Source organism: Populus alba, chromosome 1 (genome assembly GCF_005239225.2).
Source record: "Populus alba chromosome 1, ASM523922v2, whole genome shotgun sequence".
In the NCBI taxonomy this organism is placed as follows: Eukaryota; Viridiplantae; Streptophyta; class Magnoliopsida; order Malpighiales; family Salicaceae; genus Populus; species Populus alba.
Window position 1 is genome coordinate 8,255,287 of NC_133284.1, and position 23,636 is coordinate 8,278,922.

Here is a 23,636-nt window from a genome sequence, read left to right on the forward strand (position 1 = left end):
TTGTCCTCCTTCATTTCCCTCCATTTACTTAAAACTGTTAGTAAAAAAAAAAAAAGAGAAGCTATTAGTTCCTAATTGGCAAATTAGGACCCTATTTAATGTTTTTTCAATTCATTCACTGTTACAACTTTTTACCATATATATCCTTAGATTTTTATTAAAAAAATAATAGTATAGAGTGTATATTTCATTTATATTCTAGGAAGAAAGATACGCAATTTTTTCAATCAGAAACACAAGAAAAATACTACAGAAATAAGTTGGTGATTAGTAACATTTGTCAATTTTAGGGTGTATTTATAATTGTGATAAATAATATTTTTTAATATATACTTTGCTTGAAAATATATTAAAATATTTGTTTTTATTATTTTTAATATTTGCATATCAAAATAATTAAAAAATTTAGAAAAGTATAATCCCCCTAAAAATCAACATAATTTTAATAGCAGGTGCTCAAGTTCTTTGTTAAATTTCAAAATACATATATTCAGTAAACTTTTTGGGAGGCAATTTTTTGTTGCTTGTTTTTAAATTAAAATAGTGTAATAAACTCTATTAAAAAAAGAGAGAGGAAATATTGTAATGTTCTTATACACCATGCCAATACGAGGGAAGCTTTTGATGTGGTTTGAGAAGGGATTTAGCCTACACATAAGCTGATTCAAATATATTTTTACAGTAAAAAAAATTAAGAATTTAACTTCATTCAATTTCCTATGCTATGTTCTTTTTTATTCTTTTTTTAAATCTATACATTTATTATTATTGTTGTTTTTGTTAATCTATACATTTTATTTTTTTTTATCAATTGAAAGCTATGCATTTAAATTAAAACAACAGTAATATCAGAAACATAATATCAAGGTAGAAGTATCAGTGTCGCCCTCGAAATATTAATAGATGGAGACTTGTCAATCTTACTTGGACCAATGAAGAAGTAATAAAGTTAATTAAAAAAAAGGATGAAAAAAATAATCCCACACAAGCCCCCAACCGAGACACCGTCTCTTGACTGGGTGCAGATAAAAAAAAAAAAATTAATTGGTTGCCCCAAGATATTAAAAATTCATTCTTAGATTTTCCATCCAAATCCGTTAATAAAATTCCCAGTTATTTTAGATTCCTCATCCAAATCTATTAATAATTTTTATTTTCTATTTCAAGAATAAAACGACACTGTTTTGTGGATAACTTAGCAATTTACATCTGAATCTTACAATTATTTTAATCAATGTTACTCGATTAAGGTTTTTTATTTATTTATTTATTAATGTGGGTGTTCGAACTAATTTGCATGCATCTCGACTAATCTCACGTACCCTGAAGTTAACGATCATGCAAGCTTTTAGTGATCATTATATTAACAAGCACATGGTTTGAACTTGAAACCACATGGAGAGTAAATACATTAATCCCAAACTTTTATCACTAGACCACCTACTAAATGGTTATTCAAGGTTTTGATAGTACGGGGATTCGATCAAGTAAATAAATTTTAATGTGCAGTTAATATTTGGTATTATAGTAATGTTTATTTTTTTAAGTATTTTTTATTTGAATAATTTTTTTTATTTTTAATATTAGGACATTTAAATAATTTGAAATTATAAAAAATAATTTAAAAATATTTTTAAACGGGGAAGTTCACAACCAAACATTGTTCAATAAAGCACTCCAACTGCAGAGAAGACAATATAGTCACATGCATCAATTTTCTAGAAAGCAAATTTGATGCCCTGGAATGGGAATTAAAGAATTATTAACCTTGTTGCAGAAATGAGGAGCCCTAATTAGCCATTGTATGTTATAATATTCAAGTGCAAAAATATCTGGAAGTTGGTGTCGTAAAGAGCAGAAGAATACGCTGTTTATTTCGACGGAATCGATGGAAACGATTTCCATGGATATGACGGGACCGTTAGCGACATTGACAAATTGATCTTATCAGGTACACCTACCTTTGGAAGCCGCTTCATGTGCTGGGTAAGAGCTCAAAATATAAGCTAGCTAGTGATAGTGTTTTGGTAAGTGACTACATTTACAAAAAAATAATTTATACTATAATAGTGGAAAAATAATCGGGAATTTAGTACACTTGAAAGGGTTCCAGATGATATCTGTAACTTCTTTAAGGTTTATTTTGTTATCAACTCCTTGAAAAGAAAGATTTCGTACCATTATAAATAATAAGTTTTCCATCATTAAAACATAATTCACACATAATTCACATAAACAGTACATAATAATATATTCAATTGCAAATAAAAAATATATACCAACAATTAAGACAACATAATATTTTACTAAAAATTAAACTAACTATACATCTATTCACAATTATCATAACATATAATAATATGTAATTATATCTAATAATTTCTCCAGATCGTTCAACTCGAGGTTAGATCTATAATATCCATGTAAGTTTGAAGATGACCAATTTTATCCTAGCTCGTGGACGGACATGGGTCGCTCGTGGACAGGCCAGCGTCCATAACACTCCTACGATAAGCAATCACATCTTCTGCTAATGTTATTTCAACACACTCAACCTCCCTAGTCTCTTGAAGTCCGCCACGACATAAGTTAAGCGTGGTGTTGGCCATAGTATGTCTCATCTCATTAATACCTTCACGAATAGTTGTTGCTGCTTTCTGAGCTTTCCATACCAAGTAATTAATCTATATACATACATTACAAACTAATTAGTAGTCATCATCCACAATGAAATTATTTTGGTATTTCATAAATGTTAAGCAATATTGCATGCTAATCAATTTTATCTCAGATACAAGGGGGAATAGTAAATTGGATTGCATGGCGTCTCAAGAAACATGATTAGGTCAGTGTAATGCGCATAATAAACATATACCATGTCATTTATATATCCATATCAATCATAGGTTGCCATCCCTCAAAAACACGATATCTCCTAACATCCAGAGATCAAGGTAAGATGCATAAATTACCACTCAATTCCCCTCGCGCTTATCCTAGTGAATAATATTGTGCAGCTTGTACCCAGTATCAATATAACCCGGTATATGCTAAGATAATCTACAATATCGCATTACCTGATCTGAACAATGCATCTTAACAATTTTAAAGTAATGCAAAGAAACTTCTGCTAACCAAATGTCGGATCCCTCACGGTATATAGGCAAAGCTAAAAGCATCAAGTCCTCCGTATATGACATCCATATAACCTCTTAGAATATATAAACTGTTATATCAAATAATCAATCAAAACTAAATAATTAGCTTTAAAAGAATAAAAAAATTAAATACAGTAGTAATATATACCTGATGCGGCTGCTGTGTGTCTAACTCATCCTGATAACAATCATGGACATGAGTGAGATTTACTATAAAATATTTAGCCTCACATCATCTTATAGGACAAGTTATAAAGCTATCATATTTTCTTAAATTCAATTTATATAAATAACATATTGACTGCAATCAATTATATTTTATTATTACATGAAATCAATGGAAAGTGGCATTTGAGTAACAATGTCAATCATATTATTATCCCAGTTCTCTAAGCGCTCGATATGAATATATTCTCATGACCAGAACTATATTAATGAACATTGAAAACTATAAGTTAGTATTTAAAATGTTATTAATTTTATTAATCAAATAATTTAAAATACATATACTGAAAAAATAAAAAAACACCCGGCAACATTTCTTTTTTCAGACATACTTTGCATAGTTGCCAATATAAATATAAATACATAGCTTCCTCTGGCTGTAATTCAGAATGGCCTTAAAATTAACAAATGCCGTCAAAAAATATAATGGAATTGCACTGCCAACAATACTCGTGAAAATAAATATGTTTGCACGAGCATTCGCACAACCTTTTGTTCTCTTTTACAAATTTCTCCTCGATCCAGGGCTCTCCTTCCATGTTCAAGTCCTGTGTGTATTTAAAAGTGTGGTTATTATTGTTTTTTAAAGTATTTTTTATTTAGAAATGTATCAAAATAATATTTTTTTTATATTTTTAAAACTATTTTTGATATCAACATATTAAAATAATTTAAAAACACTAAAAAAAAATATTAATTTCAAATAAATAAATAAAATTAATTCATCTCTCTTACAATCATCATTTGTCCAATATTTAACTTCATAAAAGAGACTGGAAAGACCAATATTTAATAGGAAATGAGGCTGTTGTGTCGACCACTGATGGGTTTAAATATTTCAAAAATTGAAATCCGATCCATTCATCTCTTTTACAGTCATCATTTGTCCCAATGGGCAAACTGCTTTCCAGCTTAGGCATTAACAACTACTATGATTTGTTTCTTATATTATATTCTTGAATTTAAATCCAAAAAAAAAAAAAACAATAAATACATCAGTTCAGATATGATATATTTGCTTAAAATCCAATTGAGAAGAGCTTAATTTTAACATTAAAAACAAGTCCGAAGATATTCTAGTGGTTAAAATTATAGTTAGGTAAACACCACAAAATAATAAAGCAGAAAACATCATTAAAGAGTCGGTCATAAAAAAGAAAAATCCACGTATAAAATGACATACCTTTATATAGTGCTCACACAACTTTAATTTTTTTTTCTTTTAGTGGACTGACTACGTCTAAAAGACATAATAATTTTTTTTTAAAATATTAATACATTAAAACAATATAAAAATAAAAAAAATTAAATTTAAATTTAAATAAAAAAATAAAAATTTATAAAAATATAGTTACATCACTTTACGCAAAGTAGTTAAAGTCAATCACTAATATTAATAAGTTAACAGTGGATAAAATAATCACTATAAGTAACCTCATGATTGTTAAGCTTTCCTCCTAGTAAGAGAAAGTGACGTATGAAATGATAATGTATGCTGACAAGAAATCCAAATTGGATTACATTTCCCGCAGCCATAACTGAAAAAACCATCAATTAAGAGATTGTCTGAAGATGCCTAGTAACAAGTATTTCATGATTTTTTTTAAGAAAATATTTAAAATTAATTTTTTATATATATTTTTAAATTATTTTGATGTGTTGATAATAAAAATAATTTTAAAAAAATAAAAAATATATTATTTTAATATATTTCTAAATAAAAAACACTTTAAAAAATTAACTATTATAACACTCTTAAACACCTCGTTAGAACAAATATCATTTGCTATTAAGAGGTTGTTTCAGTGTTGTATCATTTGCTTCAATTGCATTATTGCACATTTCAAGTTTAATTACATGCACATTAACTTTTATTATTATTATTATTAATTTGGATGTTCGGGTTATTTTGCGCGTACTTTAACTAATCTTATAAATTTTGAAATTAACAATCATATAAGCCTTCAATGATTATCATATTAACAATTATATAGTTCAAATCTAAAATCATAAAAAAAGTAATTTTTTTAATTTTAAATTTTTATTACTAGATTACCTACTATTATATGATCGCGTGCCATAAACTTTGATCGGAGACATATCACGAAATAAAAAAAAGAAATGGGACACGAATGAGTTATTAGCTTATCAAATAAAGAGTAGTTGATGTGGTAGGCTCGTAGCGGGAGATTATTCAAATACATGGGATATAATTTGCACGGAAATACTTGATGTCCTCTGTGCGTATTCCAATACTGTCGAGGGTCAACTAGCAACATACGATTAGAAAAATAATTCATCTATCACCTGGCTTCATGGTTTGTGCTGCCCATCTGCACTAATTTATAGAATTGACAATTAGGAGTTGATGTGAAGAATCATCTAGAAAGCTGTTCAAGATTCACAAACTCTAGCAAAATGAAGAGTTGAATAACTGAAGAAAATGATAGAACTATTTAATATGTGACAAACATTACAACGACCTTGTTCTTGTACTTTTTGAGGGTCAACTTATTTTGATGGCAGATTTGTGGAGTTGTGTATGTTAGAGCTTCAAATTAGTAAATATTACATGAAAGCCTAACGGTTCTCAAGGTGACCAGAGACTAGTTATGGCATTGAAACTTGAAAGAGATCTCATCTACTCGTTGAAAGTACGTGAAATGAGCTGCCTATGGACTGGATTTGCCAATTATGAACATAGTAAAGTTCCTAGTGGCATAAACTATCTGCAAAGGGAAAATTGGGGCTCCAAAAACCCTGCCAAACCCAAGCTTTCACTGTTTCCTTTCGCACAGGTGAAGAGACTTTCCTCTTTTGGTTTTGGTCAAGTGGGAATGGGGAAAGCGTGGAAAAGAATGAGTGAAGGCAATCATGAGGTCGGTGACCAAAACATGTCGAACCCAGAATGGGTTACAGGGTGATGCCACATTATAGACACAAAGAGCAAGCACATATCTAGAACAACAACGAGCATCTGAGAAACAAAATGCCTTGCTCCTGTACCGACAAAGGATATCCTGCGACGCCTGGAAAATATACACAACTTGTTCAGCCTTGTGGAATTACTTGTGCACGTGTATCAACCAGAAGTTTACTCGATGAATTGCAAATTCAACGTTGGCTTTCCCTATGCAGAATTTTAGTAAGATCATGATATCAGAAAGGTGGATCACATCTTGTATCTCGTGTGGTAATACACTCTTTCAAGACTGAGATGCTAGCAGCCTTGGGCTAAACGATTGTTAAACTTCTTTGTTCTGCTTTAAAGGCAACACAATATAATCCTTACATTACTACTACTGCCTTTTCCCTCAGAACATGCTCCTCACAAGATTATCTTGCAAATTGGACACGAAAACTCAGAATCCCCTGATGAGATATGCAGTGAAGCTATTGCTTCCTGAACAAAGATGATTTGAAAAGGCCTAGATACAGCAATTGTCACATACACGACACAAGTGGAATTTCTTCTTGAATTGGATGCGTTCTTGGGTGCCCTTAGTGGGTGGGAACGTTCATGAACAATGACATGGTTGTACACCATAGAAGTAAAAAAATGACTGTTTGTCTAGATGCCATACGCTAATTAGCGTCTTGATTTTTGTTGGGGAGGGTATCCAGTCCCCGTTCCAGGTGGGTCTTTCCTTCTCAGGTGATGCTGCTGATGGGGCTGGCCAACCCCACGTGGCATAGGGATGTTACCAGGATTCATTCCACCACCCATCCCTGCCTGAGAAGAGAGATTATAAGCTGCCATGCCCTGAGATTGCATTCTCTGCATGCCCATAGACAATGGTCGAGCTGCAGATCTGCTGTTAATTCCATGAGCACCTGGCATGCCTCCAGAAACCGCATTTCCAGATGAGACAGGTTGTGGAGGTTGAAGACTAGTTGTTCCTTCAAAATCTGTATTTGTATCTACCGGACGAGTAGGATAATTGATGACCTTCTCTCCAGGTTGAGAGGGAACCAGGGCATTCCGTCCAGGTAGAGGTTCGCTACGAAAATAATCGTGCTCTATAGCTTGTGCAGCTGTTATACGCTTTCGAGGATCATATTCAAGCATCTTAGATAGAAGGTCAAATGAAGCACTTTTTGGAGAGAGAGGCACAACACCATGAAGTCCAGTATTCTCATACTTGTGCTCTTGGATATGCTGCACGTCATTATGCCAGTGCGGAAGACTTGCAAGTGTTGGCCATTTTTCTAGTGTAGGATGGCCCAAGACCTTAAATATCTTGTCAAGTTGATCGATCTGGAAAGGATTTGATGGCAATTTGGCTTCTGCCCCTTGAAAAAGTGGCTTCAAAGTCAAAAGTTCAGCAAAAATGCATCCAACAGCCCACATGTCAACAGCACTTGTGTAGTGCTTAGCCCCCAGAAGCAACTCAGGGGCACGATACCAAATGGTTACCACAACACCATTATCAGACAAAGCCTTCAAGGGAGCTTGATATATTCTTGCTAGTCCAAAATCAGCAATTTTGACGACCCCGTGTTCCTCTCCCTCGCCCATAACTAAGATATTTGATGGCTTTAGATCTCGATGTATGATCCAGTTACTGTGCAGATAGTTCAGTCCATTGAGTAGCTGCCAGAGCAATGATTTAACTGTGTACTGATTGATCATAGTGTTACCCTTGTCTCTATGATGCCTGATGATTTCATAAAGATCATGCTCAGCATAATCAAAAGCCAGATACAGTGACATGTCAGCATGATTGATGTGCACATTCACAAGCTTCACAACATTCTCATGAGTAATCTCCCTAAGCAACATGATTTCACGGATGGCAGTGGGAGAGACACCATCACCATCCTTGGACTGCTTGAATTTCTTGATGGCAATGGACTTTCCACAATTTGCAGGAGACTTGGTTTTTGCTAGGAATACAAGACCATAAGTGCCTTCACCAATCTTGCCAATAAGATTGTACTGTTGCAGCCACTCTGGCTTTTCACTGTTGTTGTTGCTTCTATTATTGCCGTCTCCCATGGTTGCAAAACAACTTTGGCTGTGTGTCCTTACAACCGAGGTTGCTGCATTGGCACTGAGATTGAAAAGAAAAGGGTGCACCAGTTTCCTGCACCAGCTTGCAGGTCCATGAACTTAAAACGCAACTGCTTACTGTCCAATAATGAAATTATTTGGAAGATAAGAAAAAGAAATTGAAATCTTTGGAAGTACAAATGGATTATCAATTGAGAATGTTTCACAGTTAGTTTCTCTATAGCTACATGTTCAAAAGCCTTGTTCTGCAAACATTACTTCAATAAGAGATTTCTAGAAATAAATTTCAAAATGATACAGTATGTCAGCATCTGCAAAGTGTTCAAATCAAAGTGAAACCTCTCCTACCCAACCACTACAGGGAATACTATGTTCAAAAGCCTTGTTCTGCATATATTACTTAAATAAGAGATTCCTAGAAATAAAACTCAAATCGATACAGCATCTGCAAAGTGTTCAAATCCCAGTGAAATTTCTCCTATCCAACCACTACAGGGAATACTATGTCCGCGACCCCTTCCCCCTTCTTGTTTCAATCCTATGAATCGAAGTAAGATGCAATAAGATGAAAGTGGAAATAATGTTTTCATCTTAACAAATGAGCACAAACAAAAATCTTCAAGGTAACATAATAACACAAGCTCTCACCAGGTAATGTATATAAATCTTCCCCTTCTACTATAAACACCAAAATCTAAAGGAGAAAAACTTAACCAAACAATATTTACAAGGGCATTGAAACACCGATGATAATCAGTGAAAGAGATTTTCAGGCTTTCAAATGCTGAAATTCAAAATTGAACGAGAATATGTGAGTTTTCCCGACACAAAACAGGATTAACTAAACTATAGTACGAGAATTATTTGCTATATTAAAGATTCCCAAAAGATTGAATCTTTATAACAAGCAATACCAAAACTATTAAAGACGCTAACTTTCCAGTTCATACCTAGTAATGATACTCATAAGAAAATGAAAAAAAAAAAAAAAAAACCCACAAAAACTGAATCCCACAAACCAAACCCAGAACCCAGTCAATGTTCAATGATCAAGAAAAAAAAGCTAAGAAAATCATCATAAATAAGCAAAAATACAGTTGGGCGAATCAATTAAAAAAACTCAAGGAAACTCACCTTTCGAGCTGAAACTGGATCGATTCAAGACCTTTACTATCACTCTAAGAAACCCAGATCTTGATTCTTGGTATCTATCTATATAGTTACCTCAACGGCTCTAAAAAAGCTAGTATCTTTTTGTTATTGAGATACACACTGAGTGCATAAATGATATATCAATAAGACAAGTCCCGGAGATTTAAAGGAATTGGAGTTAATTTTCGTGATTAAAGTCGGTGTTTTGAGTCGGGTTTTTCTTGACACAGAGTGCGGGCTTGCAGATTTGTAACGTAAAGCTCTGTTTGATTACGAAAATCTTTCAGCCTACCAGTTTTTTTTTTTTTTTTTTTCAATTTAAATTAGAGCATTTTTAAATCTTTATAGATAACTTTTAAAATATATTTATCAAAATAGATTATTTTATGCAATAGAAATAAGATATTATTTTCCATGTCATTTTATTTTACATAATTAATAAAGATTTAAGAAATTATTTTTCTCTTTGCAAAAGGAAAAGTCCATATTGGAACTTTCTATATTGCCGCATAGATCTAACAGCAACAATATAAATGTACTTGAAGAAATTCATGCTAATTCTTAGGATTGCTTACTCCTTGTTTTCTTGAAGCATAATTTAACTGAGTTATTTTAAAAAGTTTTTTTTATTTAAAAATATATAAAAAAAAATTAAAAAATATATTTTTAATATTATAATATTTAAATAATTTAAAAATATTAAACAAAATAATTTTTAAACCTCAACGTAAAGCACTCGAAAATACGGCAGAGGTCAATGAGTTCAGAGGCCCAAATATTAGCTTCTTCTGGAGTTGCATCCTCTCAAAGCAGCATTCCAAATGGGAAACCGATTGCTGGACGAATCAATCTTTTCTTAAGAAATAATGCACGGATAGAAGCTTAAACTCACTTCTAAATCAAATAAAATTATAACTCCTAATTAGAAATAGAATCTAAAATTAATTATGAAAATAAAAAATACTCCCGGGCTCGGCTGATGCGAGCTTGCCGACCTTAAAACGCTCAGATAAATTTTCCATTTCTTCACCGACTTGGATTTGTCAGAACATGACCTGCTCATTAAAATTCTCAGCAACCGAAAATTGATTGGGAAGTTGGTGGCCGACGCACAGAACATCCCCTTAGCCAGATCCTCAACCTCTCCCTGTAACTTTGCCTGATCCAGCTCGTATTCAAATGAATAGAAAAGAATCCTGTAGACAAGCATCATGAAGCCAATTGTGCATTACCAACCTGATCCATCGTCTAAGCAAAAAGGTAGTAGCATAACGAAGGGCAGAGCACAACGAGAATGGAAAGGGGTAGGGAGATCAGTGGCTAGTGTTATATTTTAATCAGCTTTCCATCTGAGAGAGGAGAAAAAAAAAAAAAAAAACCCTTTTTTACTTTTTATTTCATTTTTTGTTTGATCTTGCAGCAAAGAGTTCCACTCTAGCCAGGAACATTAAGAGTAAATTATGGGAAAAAACCATCATGTTCAGAAATTGATGCGGGTTCTCTACTAAACGTCATCAAATTCAACCATGTTTGTTAGAATTACTTTATTTTAAATCAATAAAACTAAGTTTATTGAAGAAAAGAATTGCAAAACCCAAGAGCTATTAGCCACAAAGGCCGTCAAAAAAAGGAATTGAAAAGGCCAAGAATCCCAGAAAGGATATAAGCAAAAAAAAAAAAAAAAACTCAATTTGTTATGGAATTGTCTAAAGATTTATGTTATATGGCTCATATAGGGTTGCAAACCCCAAAGCTCAATGCATGAAAAGCGACAAGTGTTCTAAGCGCTTCCTAAAAATATATAAAGAATCAACAGTGTTTGATGAGAATGCATTTTTCTATTAGAGGCATCATAAACGGCCCGATTCCTCCTTTCTTAAAACTGGCATTGCTCTCTTAAATTGTCTTGTTATTCCATACAATTGAGATTTTTTTTTTTTTTGTATTACAATATTCATATAAATGTTGAGGTAAAGAGCCTTTATTAGTCATAGTTCCTAAATAAATATGATTAGGATGTTGGGCAGAAGGATTGGGTCCCCAAATCATGGGGTTTCTATCTTGGTTGAATAACATGTGTTCATCGTATTGCTGGAGAACTTTATTTCATTAGGATGCTACCGAATCATGTTAAAGAGGTGACAATCTTTGAAGACTTACGCATGATATCCAGGATAATTTATATTTGTCGCTATCTATGGTAGGATAGAGAAAACTTTTTTATGGTATATAATTATTAATTGAAATTATAAATATTATATAATGAAACATAGTAGTTTCTTATGTTTTTGAAAAAAAATATATAAGTAATATTATTATCAATCACATAATAGCATCCAAAAATAAGGATTTTGTGAGCATATGTTGAAATCCCCTACATTTCCATAGAGAAATTAAATCTTAAACCAAAAAAGGATACATATCATCAAGCAGAAACTACAAATAGTCTCTCTATTGTTTCATCTCCATTTATTTTGCTGTTTCAAATCTGATCCAAGCAAGTAAACAGTGAGCCTTCCTTTCTAGACTTGCGCATGCTGAGCAAGGCCTTAAACAGGCGTTTGCTCTTGGCAGAATATTGTTGATCGCTATCCTTTGCCTTGTCTCTTTCCGAATACATGGACAATGAAACAGATCTCCGAGGCTCCGATGGATACTGAGATATAAGGAATTGAGTGAAAAGATTATGTTTACATCAGTTTCAGAATTAATTCAGGTTTAAGCAGCAATCTTTTTAACAAGTTTCAAGTCATGACTATTCATTGTCTGGGATTTTTCGACACCCTAATTTCATATGTCATTCCATGTTCTTTGTAATAGTTGCGCTTACCCTTCGTAATGCATTAGCATAAGTAGGAGATATTGGTCTCTTAAGAAGAGATCCAGAACGTATGATCGGAGAGCGTTGCGGAGAGGATGATCTTTTCTCTGATTAAAAAGGAGAGACAGAATTATGTTATGGCACACTGATCAATCTGCAGGGTGTACTGCAAATTTTCCTCTAGAAAAGACGAATATGAAGAAGAATTCATTTGCACAAACCAGGTTTGTTGTTGGTTGAAGTCCTTGTGAATGTAAACGTTCCCTGTCCCGAGTAGAACTGTGGGGACCGTAATTCAGAATGCCTCTCTCTGCATTAAAGTTATACATTGAAGTCCTCGGCCATGATGAAACAGGCATGGTAAGATGGTCATGGTAATGGCATACATGGCATAGGGATTACCTGAAGAAAGAGGAAGGGGTTCCTTCGATCGACGCGTGAGCAGCTTGGCATAACAGTGACATCAAGAAACAATTAATGAGATTGTGAGAGGTTTTTTGGATCATAAAAATTTGGTATTTGATTGATTTTCTATAAGCACACTGTGAACCATCAGGAGCGGGAGTATCATACCATTTTTTAACTCAGTGCTAAGATTTCTACTATCATGATTTGGTTTAGCATGGCTAGATGAATCCATGGTCTCCTCGTCGACTGAACAGCGAGTTCCAGTGTCAGAAAAATCTTTGGCATATTGGAAATGTAGAGAAAAATGCACAAGGAAAATAGGAGAGATCAAAATATTCACCTGGAAAAATGTACCGCTTGTAGTGGTAGGGAGTTTTTATTACCAGTGATTGTTGAGAAAGGCCACCTTGGTTGATATATTTTTGGCATCCTTCCAGTCTCTAGGGCATGGCACAGGAAAAGGTATATATTATATATTGAAGTCTTGGACAGTCTGGCATGGTTTAAATTCATGTGTAGACTAGTGACATGTTCAAGGAAATCAAAATAATATCATAATAAATGATTTCACGAGCATGTTGTGATAATGTTTCAGCACTGTCCCATAAAAACCTGAAATTGAATCTCACAGAAGAATGTATGGTTAAGGGTTAAGGGGAGGTCGGAAGGGAACAATACCTGTTCGGAGCAAAAGAATCGAAGCTCCATTCCTGAAACTTCATCAATCTTTTGATCTAAAAATCTGTCGACTTTGAATGCTACAGAACCCAAGTGGTCAACAGTATTGATCAAAGCTTTGATGGCGTAATCTTTCAAGTTCTCCACCACTCTGCGCTTAGACAAAGCCGGTGGCCGGGGACGACCATTAGCATACTATGTCACATTCATGGCATTTATAATGGATTTGAAAATTGACTCACGTTTGTTTCTGGTCTTCTTTGTTGTAAGCTAATTCAAAATAATCTGCTGCTGAGTATAGCTGCTTCCTAAGGTTCTTCAAGTCCTAATCAAACAAAACAACTTTCTTTACTAAAACTAAAGGAATCATTTCTACAATTATCACTGAATTTCTAGCAACCATTGGAGTCTTCATGCAACCTGGAGACTAATGGAAGAATTTTACAAGAGTGTGTGTACCTTGAGAGTATCAGAAAAGAGCAAGCTCTGCTGCATCAGAAGTTCCTCATGAATGGAAGGTCCTTGAGGACCATTTACTGAAGAGGATGAGGTCTTACTATCCATGACAATGAAACCTGGCTCTTTTTAGCTGCCAATTAATCAAAACCACATCAACATTTAAGACCCACCAACTCTAATTACTTCATGAAAACGCCACCTCTACAGCACCACATGCCCTTGACTCTTAAACAAGTGTTGAAAATATAGTTACGAGGATAGACATTAAAAGTGCAGAAAATATTTCCAACTAATGACTCTATGGCATTCAAATGGAAACGGGATGAACAAAGAGAAACCAATAAGAATCTAAGATTAAATAATATCCTGAAATCTGGGCAACCAAAATTCTTAATCAACTCAACATACAACATGGTACCATTTAGCTTGGTTGAGTTGAGGACTGTAATTCTGATACCAAACCAATATGAGTTAAAGATTCAAAACTTTGTTTTCTACTACTCCCCCCCCCCCCCTTCTTTTCGAGCTTGCAAACCTATCATCAGAGAGCATGTGGACTATAGAGATTATAAGATCAGAAAACTTCAGAGAAAATATATTTCAAAGACATGAAATTGTATAGAGACCAAAAAACTCTGCATATTGATCTTTCCAGTTAAATATTGATCCCTATGCTCCTCAAAAAGGAAACCAGTAACACTATTCCAGGCAACACTCGTACTTCAGCAGGTATAATCACATAGTTAAGTTTGAGTAAAGAAACACAGAACACGAGATTTTTCGAAAGTTTATTGAAGAGTGTACCAGAAATGGCATAAAAATGACAGGCTAACAGAGACGTAAACCATGAGAGAAGGAGACAGAGAGCCGACCAATTGCTCCTTGTTCTTAATTTAATTTAGAACTGGAAATGCAATCCCAAACCCACGTTGCATTTGAAGTCACTATTCCTTGTAGATATCCAAGTACTCTAAAACACTGAAAACGAAGTAAAGGGTCTTCATTTATCTAACATATAATAAAGTATCTTGACTTGGCTCAACTAAAAACAAAAGATGATAGTGAAGTTATGGTGTAGAAGATAATACATAACCGTACCTCCATGGGAGTGAGAGGAAGAGAGAGAGAGAGAGAGAGAGCAATTATTATTGAAAGGAGACAGAAATCTTTGCAAGGAAAGGAAGGAAGCAAGAGAATCTCACGAGTTTGTTATTGTAGTTAAGAGATGAACTTGTTACTTTTACCAACAGTTTGGAAACAGAACTGGTTTCTTTAATCTGCTGTTTGCTAGGAAGGCCTTTTTATTAGCGGGAATCGGCCACATGTCAGTCATATGCTGGTTTCATTGTCTACCTACTTATGTCGCTTTAAGTTTTATTCTTTTTTTAATATATTAAAATAAAAAAATTTAAAAAAATTATTTTTTATATAGCACATTTAAACTATCTAAAAAAATAAAAAATTTTAAAATTTTCAAAACTTCTTTACTTAAGGTGCCAAAAATCTTCTAGAAAACACCTCAATCTAAAAGATGTAGGTTTATATTACTTGATGATTTTTATTTTTCTCACAAGTAGGTAGGTCAATGGCACCTTACCAAGGGGATCATAATCATAGATGGAGCTGGTTGGTATCAATGTTCATGACTTTGAGGTATAGAGTTATGTTTCAAGAACAACCCATTTGAGGCTGATAAATGAATCCCAACCATTTAAAAATAAATAATAATAGGGAAATTAACAAGTGCACCGACACACCATGCAAAGACACGGGAGATTTAGGTAGAAAACATGGAACAAACAAAGCAACAGTACCAGCAATGTCAGTGATTTCTTTTTCCTGAAGCTGTAGTATTTCTCAAGTTGCTGTCGTTTTCGTTAAAAGCAACATGATCTTTCTACTTTTTTGTTGTCGGATTACGCTTGCATTAAAGATTTAGCTCCGCCAACAATGATACACATCCTATTTGGTGAGTGGAGGAGGGACTATTTTTCAATCAATTTAACTTATTTAATTTTATGGTAAGATGATACCTTGGGCTCCGCTTTTGAGAAATTCCTGTTATAGAAAGATCATTTATACCTGCATTTACAAAACAGAACAAAAAAATTCCTTCTTGCAATCTTCCCTTAAGATTTGACCCCAAAATGATATTAATATTAGGAGTTAAACCAATTTAGATGAGTTTAGATAATATAGTAATTGAGGACAAACTATCTGAGGTTTCCCTAACAAAGATGCCTTTATAGAGGGCTCATTAAAAAAAAAAAAATAATAAATAAATAAAAAGGAGCTCTGTAAAGGTAATTTTCCAAAGCAGCATGAAACATGTCAAATTGTGAAATTAAAAGTAAAATGTACTGGAGCATTACAAATCAAAGAGAGAAATGCTCATAATGTAGGCCGCCGAGTGACCAAATTGAACTACAAAAGATGGCAATTGAAATTTGTATCCTCAAATGAAACAGTTCCAAGTTGAAGTTGTGTCTGAAGACAGCTATCTATCTTTTACACAATCCGCTCCAACTCTCTAGCATAACTCAATGTCTGGTTGATGAGATGTAGAGATGGTATCTCTTTGCAGGGAGCAGATTCGTTTGCCTTCTGGAAAACTACAGAGCCATTCTTTATCTCCCACTCAAGATGCCCCTGCATTAAGTAACAGAACATGTCATGTTTATGTTAATCATGTAACTAAATCTGAAAATGTCCACAGCTTGTCCATGCTTGATCTAAACTCCACCAAAGGAGTTGGAAAACAATCTGAACAACTTACTTCAGTTTGTTAAGTATCCCAAATCATGGGTCAAGCGGCCCCCTCCCCTAGAAACTGTTTCTTAACTGTGGAAGCTTGTAGCGTCACTGGGGGAGCTAAACCCAGGACTAGTTACAAGCTCTGAAGCAATGCCACAGGCATTTCTTATCCAAGTTTACATAATTTCTATTCAATGGAAAATATGAATTGCTCAAATTCCAAAAACTCAAACATAAAAGAAAATCAACACAGAACAATGCAAACATATTCCAGTACCTCCTTGATGTATTCCAAAAGTTCATCATCAGAAGAGAAGAGCAACATTTGCCGGGCATCACTTATTGAAAGATAGTCATATGCCTTCTCACTGCATCCAGCTATTTCATCCCTGGGGGTGATGCAGTAGAAATCAACTAGTAACAAGACAAGAAGAAAATGCAGACTGTGTGCTATATCCATTCATAAAGGATGATAGGGAGAACTGTAGCATCCAAACAGGAATTCTAAAGACAGATTTCAGAGTATAGTAGCAAGATGAGTTTTAAGTCCACAACGATGTGGTTAAAATGAACAAAAATCCCCTACATTCAAACTCCAAAGCATGTGTCCTAAAAAACCAATGAGCCACGGTGCAAAACTCTAGCATGGAAATTTACAAAAGATGGATTACAAACTCTATTTAACCACAACACTATTAGATAAATCAAACTGAAAAAAGGACTGGCAAAAACTTAACAGGAATGGATCCCATTATTAGAAAAACTACATCAATTGTTTGAGATGTCACTTTAAAAGAGGTACAACAAATCAAAACCATCATTAAAACTTCAAGCAAACGAACAAGTTTACAAAAGAAACAATGGCTGTCATTTAGAGCAATGGATGGAACACATATATAAACCTTGAAAACAAAGAATTTGACAACACCTAAAAAGATATTAATCACGCCCAAGTGTTGTCTAGACTAGAATGAACCATTTTGACTAAAACAATGATGACCATATGCTCTCTGAATGAACAATTCCATCTATCCTAAATTCCTACCCTTTAGGGTGCAGTGGTGAATATTACCCATAAGAAAATATAACTTCAAGGAATGAATTTTCAATGACTAATCAATGGTCATTTGACTGTTATTATGGAGCATGGAGAAATTACCTTACAGTCTTTGCCAAGAGATCCATAAAATAATCAAAAGTCTTGTATGGCACATTCTGTTTTGCAGATAACACACGATTGTAAGCCCCTTCCATGAAGGACTGCTCCAACTCTACCGCATGCTTGATGCAAGGATTCTCCAAAGCAGCAGGGGAGAGCAATTCCAATTCAGTATGGAATTCAGCAATTCTGTTTTGGACTAAGAGTCTCAAGAGGTTGAGACCCAGGATCATATACTCCTGAGGAGATGGGGCAAGACGGCCACTGCTCCATCAAAAAAGAAATCATGAACATCAAGCTCTAATAATATACAACTCAACACTGGCTAATGAAGAGAACAAAACGGCAAATTCTTCCTCATCCAGAATACATGTGTTCTTCACTTTAATGATTCCTTTAGCTAAGAACTTAGTATTGTCCAATACATAAAAACCAGAAATCAGTTATAGAGAGGCCAGAAATTTAAAAGAACCAAATGCACAGCTATAAAACAAGCCATTTTTTATTTTCTATTCTGAAAGGGGAAAGTCACACAAAAGGGCAATCAATCGAGTTCACAATTACAACAAAGCCTTTGAAACAAAACTCGAGTATGAAGTTCCATTCCTTGATATGCACTAGGATGTGCAAACCATCGAGTTGAGAACAGAACTAATTATCCATCCTGTCACGGTAAGAATATTTGTAAGTGATGCCCTACATGCAACTTTAGTCCACACTGCCAACAGTTGAATAGATTACTCAAGTTGTTGAAACTATGAAATGGTGAATATATCAGATCAGACTCAGTATGAAATTCAAGTCAGCATTCTAGCGAAGTACGGAAACATAATTGTAGAAGCATGCAGTATAGACTAAAAACACTTACCCAAATACAAAACTAAACATGCATGACTCAAGTTGTTGAAACTATGAAATGGTGAATATATCAGATCAGACTCGGTATGAAATTCAAGTCAGCATTCTAGCTAAGTACGGAAACATAATTGCAGAAGCATGCAGTTTATTCTAAAAACACTTACCCAGATACAAGACTAGGCATGCATGATAATTCCTCGAAAACCAAAAACAATCAAAAAATTACCCGGCATCAGTATAATAAGGCTTCAACTGAAAGAAATCCCTTTCAAACGCATCCTGATCCCCAATCTTCACACTCAAAAGAACAGCATGCTCATAAATATCCCCTGAAAAAACACTCTCACACATAAATACATAAATAACATACCATGCGTCAGAAAAAAATCTTATAACCTATAATCTAAAATCATGAAACCCTAAGTCCTACATTATGACACTAAGATCCTCAAAACATAAAAAAAAGAGCCACGATTTTACTTGCTATTATCAATTCTTCAACAGAATTAGGCGTGTTTTCAAACAACGGCGGCAAGCTTCGAAATCCTATCAACAAAACCTACAAAAAAATATATATTAATTGCAATTAACGCTGATTATTAATCAAGTAAACCGTAATTAAATCATAAAAAAAAAAACAGAATTGAATTAAGCTGAAAATGAGTTCAAAAAGATAGGGTTTTCAAGTGTGAGGATTTGTCTTTATTACCTTGAGCTGAGAAAGCAGATTCGTTGAAGTATTGATATCGTCTCTAGTACATGCCGCTTTGAATCGCTCGAATAGCTGCGATAACTCTGTTAGCTTTGGATCCATCTCTCTCTCTCCCTCGCTAGCTCTCACTGGTTTTGGTTTTTAAGCTCGAGTTCGCTGGCTTTCACCGGAAGAAAATAAAATATTTTTTTATGTAAGTATTTTACAGGGGTTTAAAAAGAGTTTGGTTCGGGTGATAACTTGTTAGCCCGATTCAGTAGCCCAGCCCATAAGGAGCTGTTATGAGCTGGGCTACAACGATAGAAACAACCGAAATATTCAATCCATCATCAAATGTATATAAAGGGACAGAATTACCTTTTTTTCCTTCAAATCCAAAAACGCATCGAAACAGATGCAAAAATAACTATATAAAAAAATTAATTAAGTTGAAAAATGTAAAGTTTGAGTTTCAAATTGACATACGGCATTCTATTAGTATACAAAATAAGTTTTATCTTAGATGTATCAAAATTATCATTAAATCCATATAATCTTCATATCATTAAATTAATTCTTTTATTTTAATTATTAGTTTTTATGAGTTACTAATATTTTTTTATTAATATAAATATCCGGTGAGCTTAAATACATTTTAATTAATCTCACAAACCTTGAAGATAATGATTATATAAGTTTCTGGTAATCTCAAAAAAACTTGAACTTATAATTATTAGAAAATAAATTTAAAACTCGATTACTTAAGCTAATCTTCAAAGTTACTAACATATTTTTTTAGTGAATTTTAGTGTTCAGTAAATATGTGTGGATCTTTTTTATAAATTTGATTTCTTTTTAAGAAACGATCCAAAATAATGTAATCTAAATATATTTAAAATATTGCTTATGTAGCATACAATATGTTTTAAAACAACCTTTCGAGGGAAAAAAAATAAAAATATATAGCTTTAGAGAAATTTTTGAAATAAACAAAAACCTTACAATTCTCATGAAAAAAAAAAAAAAAAAAAAAAAGTTGGCACTGCTACTAGTTTTGACACAATAAAATTTCCTATTAGCACTTTTAGAATATTAGTTCTTCGCACTTATTTCATACGTGTATTATTTATTTATTTTATATTATTCATTTCATATTTAATATATTTATTTAGATTTATTTATAAGAACATAAATTCTATTTTTTATTAAATAATCATGTTTTATTTTAAAATAACTTAATATATTTTTTATAATACTAATTAAAATTATATTTTTTAATATTTTGAGTACAAGATTATTTTAAACTGGAATTTAAAGTGAAACGTAGGGACATAAATTAAATTATATTTCAAAATCTATTAATTAATAGTTAAGATAAATACATGTGAATCTTAAAATAAAAATTACTAAAACAGTTTTACCTAACATTATATTATTTTGAACGTTTTTTTATCTTAAACAATTTTTTAATTATATATGATGTGAATATAAATTAACAATGCAAATTTTATAAATATTTTTTTATATAAATATTAAATTTTTTTAGTATTACCCATGCTTGTTTAAAGAGTAAAAAAATAGCGTAAAACAATAACATAAAATAACATGTAAAATATTAACTAAGGATTTAATTTAATAATTTTATAAATTTTAATATAATTTAATTATTTTTAAACTTAATACTTTATGTTTTATTAACATATTAAAAAAATATGATTTTGAAAAAAATTAAATTACAATATAATTTAAAATTTATTATAATATTTTATTTAATTAGAATTTTTATGGTATTGAAATAAATAAAAAAAAGGACTTATGGCATTTTTTAGGAATTAATAGTTTTGTTTTTAAGAATTTAACCAATTCAAACAATCAGGCCCATAAAGTACTATTCTAAAATGCGCCATGTGCGTACAGCGCACCCTCCTTATCTATTATCCCTTTTTCTGCCTTTCACTGACCCAGAAGCAGTAGCTGAAAAAATGGCATCGTCTTCTACTTCTTCTTCGCTTACATCAAATTTAGTTTCATCCCCATTTTACCCTTCATCATTCTCCAAATCCCCATCATTGCCCCTCCTCTCATTCTCTCAAACCCTCAAGCCTTTCCCTAACACCTCAAAACTGGTCTACAGAGCACACAGCAACCCAACAACAGCAGTCAAGGCCCAAACTGTAGACTTCGCGGGCTCGTTTTATGAAGGCGGGATCGGGTCTGACGATGAACCGGATTCTCCAATTGGGTCGGGTACTATGACTGCTGTGGAGGAGAAGGAGACGCCTCCCTGCCCACCTGGGCTTCGACAGTATGAGACTATGGCTGTTTTGAGACCCGACATGTCGGAGGATGAAAGACTCGCTCTTACACAGAAGTACGAGGAGGTAATAACAAGCATGTTTAATATTTTTTTTCTTTTCAATGTAGTCCTTGAGGTATGAAACTTTACAATGTTTTTTTTTGTTGTTAATCCTGCAGTGTTCTAAAAATGTCGGGGTTCTTTTAGATTTTTTAATTTTAATAATTAGTTTTCGAGTAATTATGGCAAGTAAATTTTAAATATTGTTAAATAGGTACCTGTGTTGTTAAACTGTTGAGTGTGCTCAAGAAGCTGAGGAGGAGGACTAATAGGGTAGTGATTGGGGCCAAATGACATTCTTTAACCGTCACTGATGGATAGAAATGCTTTTAGTTGAATTGCGATTCTTGTTGACAAATGACAAAGATTCTAAGCCAAATTGCTTCGAGTTGAAATGTATCTGGCCAGACGATTATGATTTTTCCTTGTATCTGTTACTTTGATTTAGTGAACTAGCAGATGCTTCAGCTTGAGGGTATTGTATGCCAATTTGTTTCATTGCCCTTCTGATTATGATTTTGTGTTAGAAAGATCTTGCAATAGATGGCCTGGATTTTTCAGTACTTATGCGCAGTTGACATTTACGTCCAGCCCTGATATCTGGATGGTCTGAGCTATGCACCTTATAAGCAAGATCACGTCAATAAGGTCATGCATGTTACGAGATGTGCATTCAATATAAATTGATTATAGCGTTGCATTTTGTGTAGATATTTACTTTAGGAGCTAAGCGAGGGAACTATTTAGGCAAGCATGCTAGTTTGTAACTTAAAATTAAAGCAGTGTCAAGTAGCATAATGGTTAATTATACACTTCCTCTGCACATCTTCTTCATCGTTCTTGCTGTTGGTGATCATCTTGCAGTTGCTTGTTGCTGGTGGTGGCATGTATGTAGAGGTATTCAACAGAGGGGTCGTTCCACTAGCTTACAGCATCAAGAAAAAAAACAAAGCTGGGGAGTCTAACACTTATTTGGATGGTATTTACCTTCTCTTTACCTACTTCACAAAACCTGAGTCCATTGGAATTCTTGAGCAAACTCTGAACACAGATGATGATGTTATCCGATCATCCAGTTTCAAAGTGAGAAAGAGAAAGTATTAGTGCTGGTCAGTTTCAATCTTTTGTGCAGTACGATGGAGGAACATGGTTAGGAGAAAATGAGTTGTAGCGGCAATGTAATCTTGTTTGTTATAATCTTGATTCTAATGATTGAAATTTATTTTGTTTAAGTATATCCACAATGACAAGATTAGAAATCATGCGGGTGCTAGGAATGTGGACTTGCCTCAACAGTGCAAGTACTATTGTTTTGTATGGGAATTTAACAACTCATGAAGGCCATGTTTATCCTAGCTTTGATTGCAAGTAGAAATATCAGCCCCTCTTGTCCGACTCTGGTTGGGAATGTGAAACCTATTTTTAAAAAAAATTGAATATTGTTTTGCTTAATTTTTGTTTTTATAGTTTTAGGTAGTTTTGATTTGTTAATGTTAAAAATAATTTTTTGATATATTTTTAAATAAAAGTTATTTTAAAAACAAATATTACCACGCATTTAAGTATATTTTTAATGTTCAGTGGTGCTAAATCATATATTTTTTTAAAGATTTTTAAATATGTTTAAAATTGTGATAGCTTCAAAGTGTTGTTTTTGTTTGGAAATATATTAAAATAATATTTTTTTTAATTTTTAAAATTTATTTTTAACATTAGAATACTAATCCCTTAAAAAAAATATTTTTTTTAAAAAAAAAAACTGAACCTGAATGTCATCAACTTCAGTACATTAACCATCCCCACGTTAGTTCAGTTCTTTATAATGCATTGATGAGGGCTGGACTCTACCCGCTCAAAACCCAGAGTTTTGATTTACTTACAAAAGGAAGCAGCCTCGATATGT

General features: G+C 33.2%; 4 protein-coding genes across 9 annotated transcripts; 1 reads left to right on the forward strand and 3 right to left on the reverse strand.

Moving 5' to 3' along the window:
- Window positions 1-6,799: 6,799 nt before the first annotated feature.
- On the reverse strand, window positions 6,800-9,879 carry LOC118033918 (cyclin-dependent kinase E-1). Of its 2 annotated transcripts, none has more exons than XM_073407141.1 (2): window positions 9,532-9,879; window positions 6,800-8,470 (listed from the first exon to the last, which is right to left on the reverse strand). In XM_073407141.1, exon 2 carries the CDS (start codon window positions 8,380-8,382, stop codon window positions 6,973-6,975), a length of 1,410 nt encoding a protein of 469 aa, XP_073263242.1. In that variant the 5' UTR covers window positions 8,383-8,470; window positions 9,532-9,879; the 3' UTR covers window positions 6,800-6,972. The 2 variants fall into 2 exon arrangements, with proteins under 2 accessions (XP_073263242.1, XP_034894947.1); XM_035039056.2 differs by having other exon boundaries at window positions 6,800-8,514.
- A 2,005-nt stretch (window positions 9,880-11,884) lies between these two features.
- On the reverse strand, window positions 11,885-15,137 carry LOC118033917 (protein ABIL2). Of its 5 annotated transcripts, none has more exons than XM_073410807.1 (11): window positions 15,014-15,132; window positions 14,788-14,893; window positions 13,916-14,045; window positions 13,699-13,781; window positions 13,457-13,607; window positions 13,119-13,218; window positions 12,944-13,024; window positions 12,773-12,815; window positions 12,592-12,680; window positions 12,380-12,477; window positions 11,885-12,205 (listed from the first exon to the last, which is right to left on the reverse strand). In XM_073410807.1, the coding sequence occupies exons 3-11, from the start codon at window positions 14,018-14,020 to the stop codon at window positions 12,032-12,034; spliced, it is 924 nt and encodes a 307-aa protein (XP_073266908.1). In that variant the 5' UTR covers window positions 14,021-14,045; window positions 14,788-14,893; window positions 15,014-15,132; the 3' UTR covers window positions 11,885-12,031. The 5 variants fall into 5 exon arrangements, with proteins under 5 accessions (XP_073266908.1, XP_073266906.1, XP_073266910.1 ...); XM_073410805.1 differs by having other exon boundaries at window positions 14,720-14,893; window positions 15,014-15,131; XM_073410809.1 differs by lacking the exon at window positions 14,788-14,893 and having other exon boundaries at window positions 15,118-15,137.
- A 1,085-nt stretch (window positions 15,138-16,222) lies between these two features.
- Window positions 16,223-19,582, reverse strand: LOC118033916 (26S proteasome non-ATPase regulatory subunit 8 homolog A). Its single transcript, XM_035039053.2, has 6 exons — window positions 19,396-19,582; window positions 19,167-19,245; window positions 18,913-19,015; window positions 17,829-18,092; window positions 16,947-17,058; window positions 16,223-16,564 (listed from the first exon to the last, which is right to left on the reverse strand). The coding sequence occupies exons 1-6, from the start codon at window positions 19,498-19,500 to the stop codon at window positions 16,424-16,426; spliced, it is 804 nt and encodes a 267-aa protein (XP_034894944.1). The 5' UTR covers window positions 19,501-19,582; the 3' UTR covers window positions 16,223-16,423.
- A 1,690-nt stretch (window positions 19,583-21,272) lies between these two features.
- Window positions 21,273-23,088, forward strand: LOC118033915 (small ribosomal subunit protein bS6c). The gene is made up of 2 exons (XM_035039052.2): window positions 21,273-21,758; window positions 22,598-23,088. Exons 1-2 carry the CDS (start codon window positions 21,276-21,278, stop codon window positions 22,835-22,837), a joined length of 723 nt encoding a protein of 240 aa, XP_034894943.1. The 5' UTR covers window positions 21,273-21,275; the 3' UTR covers window positions 22,838-23,088.
- Window positions 23,089-23,636: the final 548 nt, after the last annotated feature.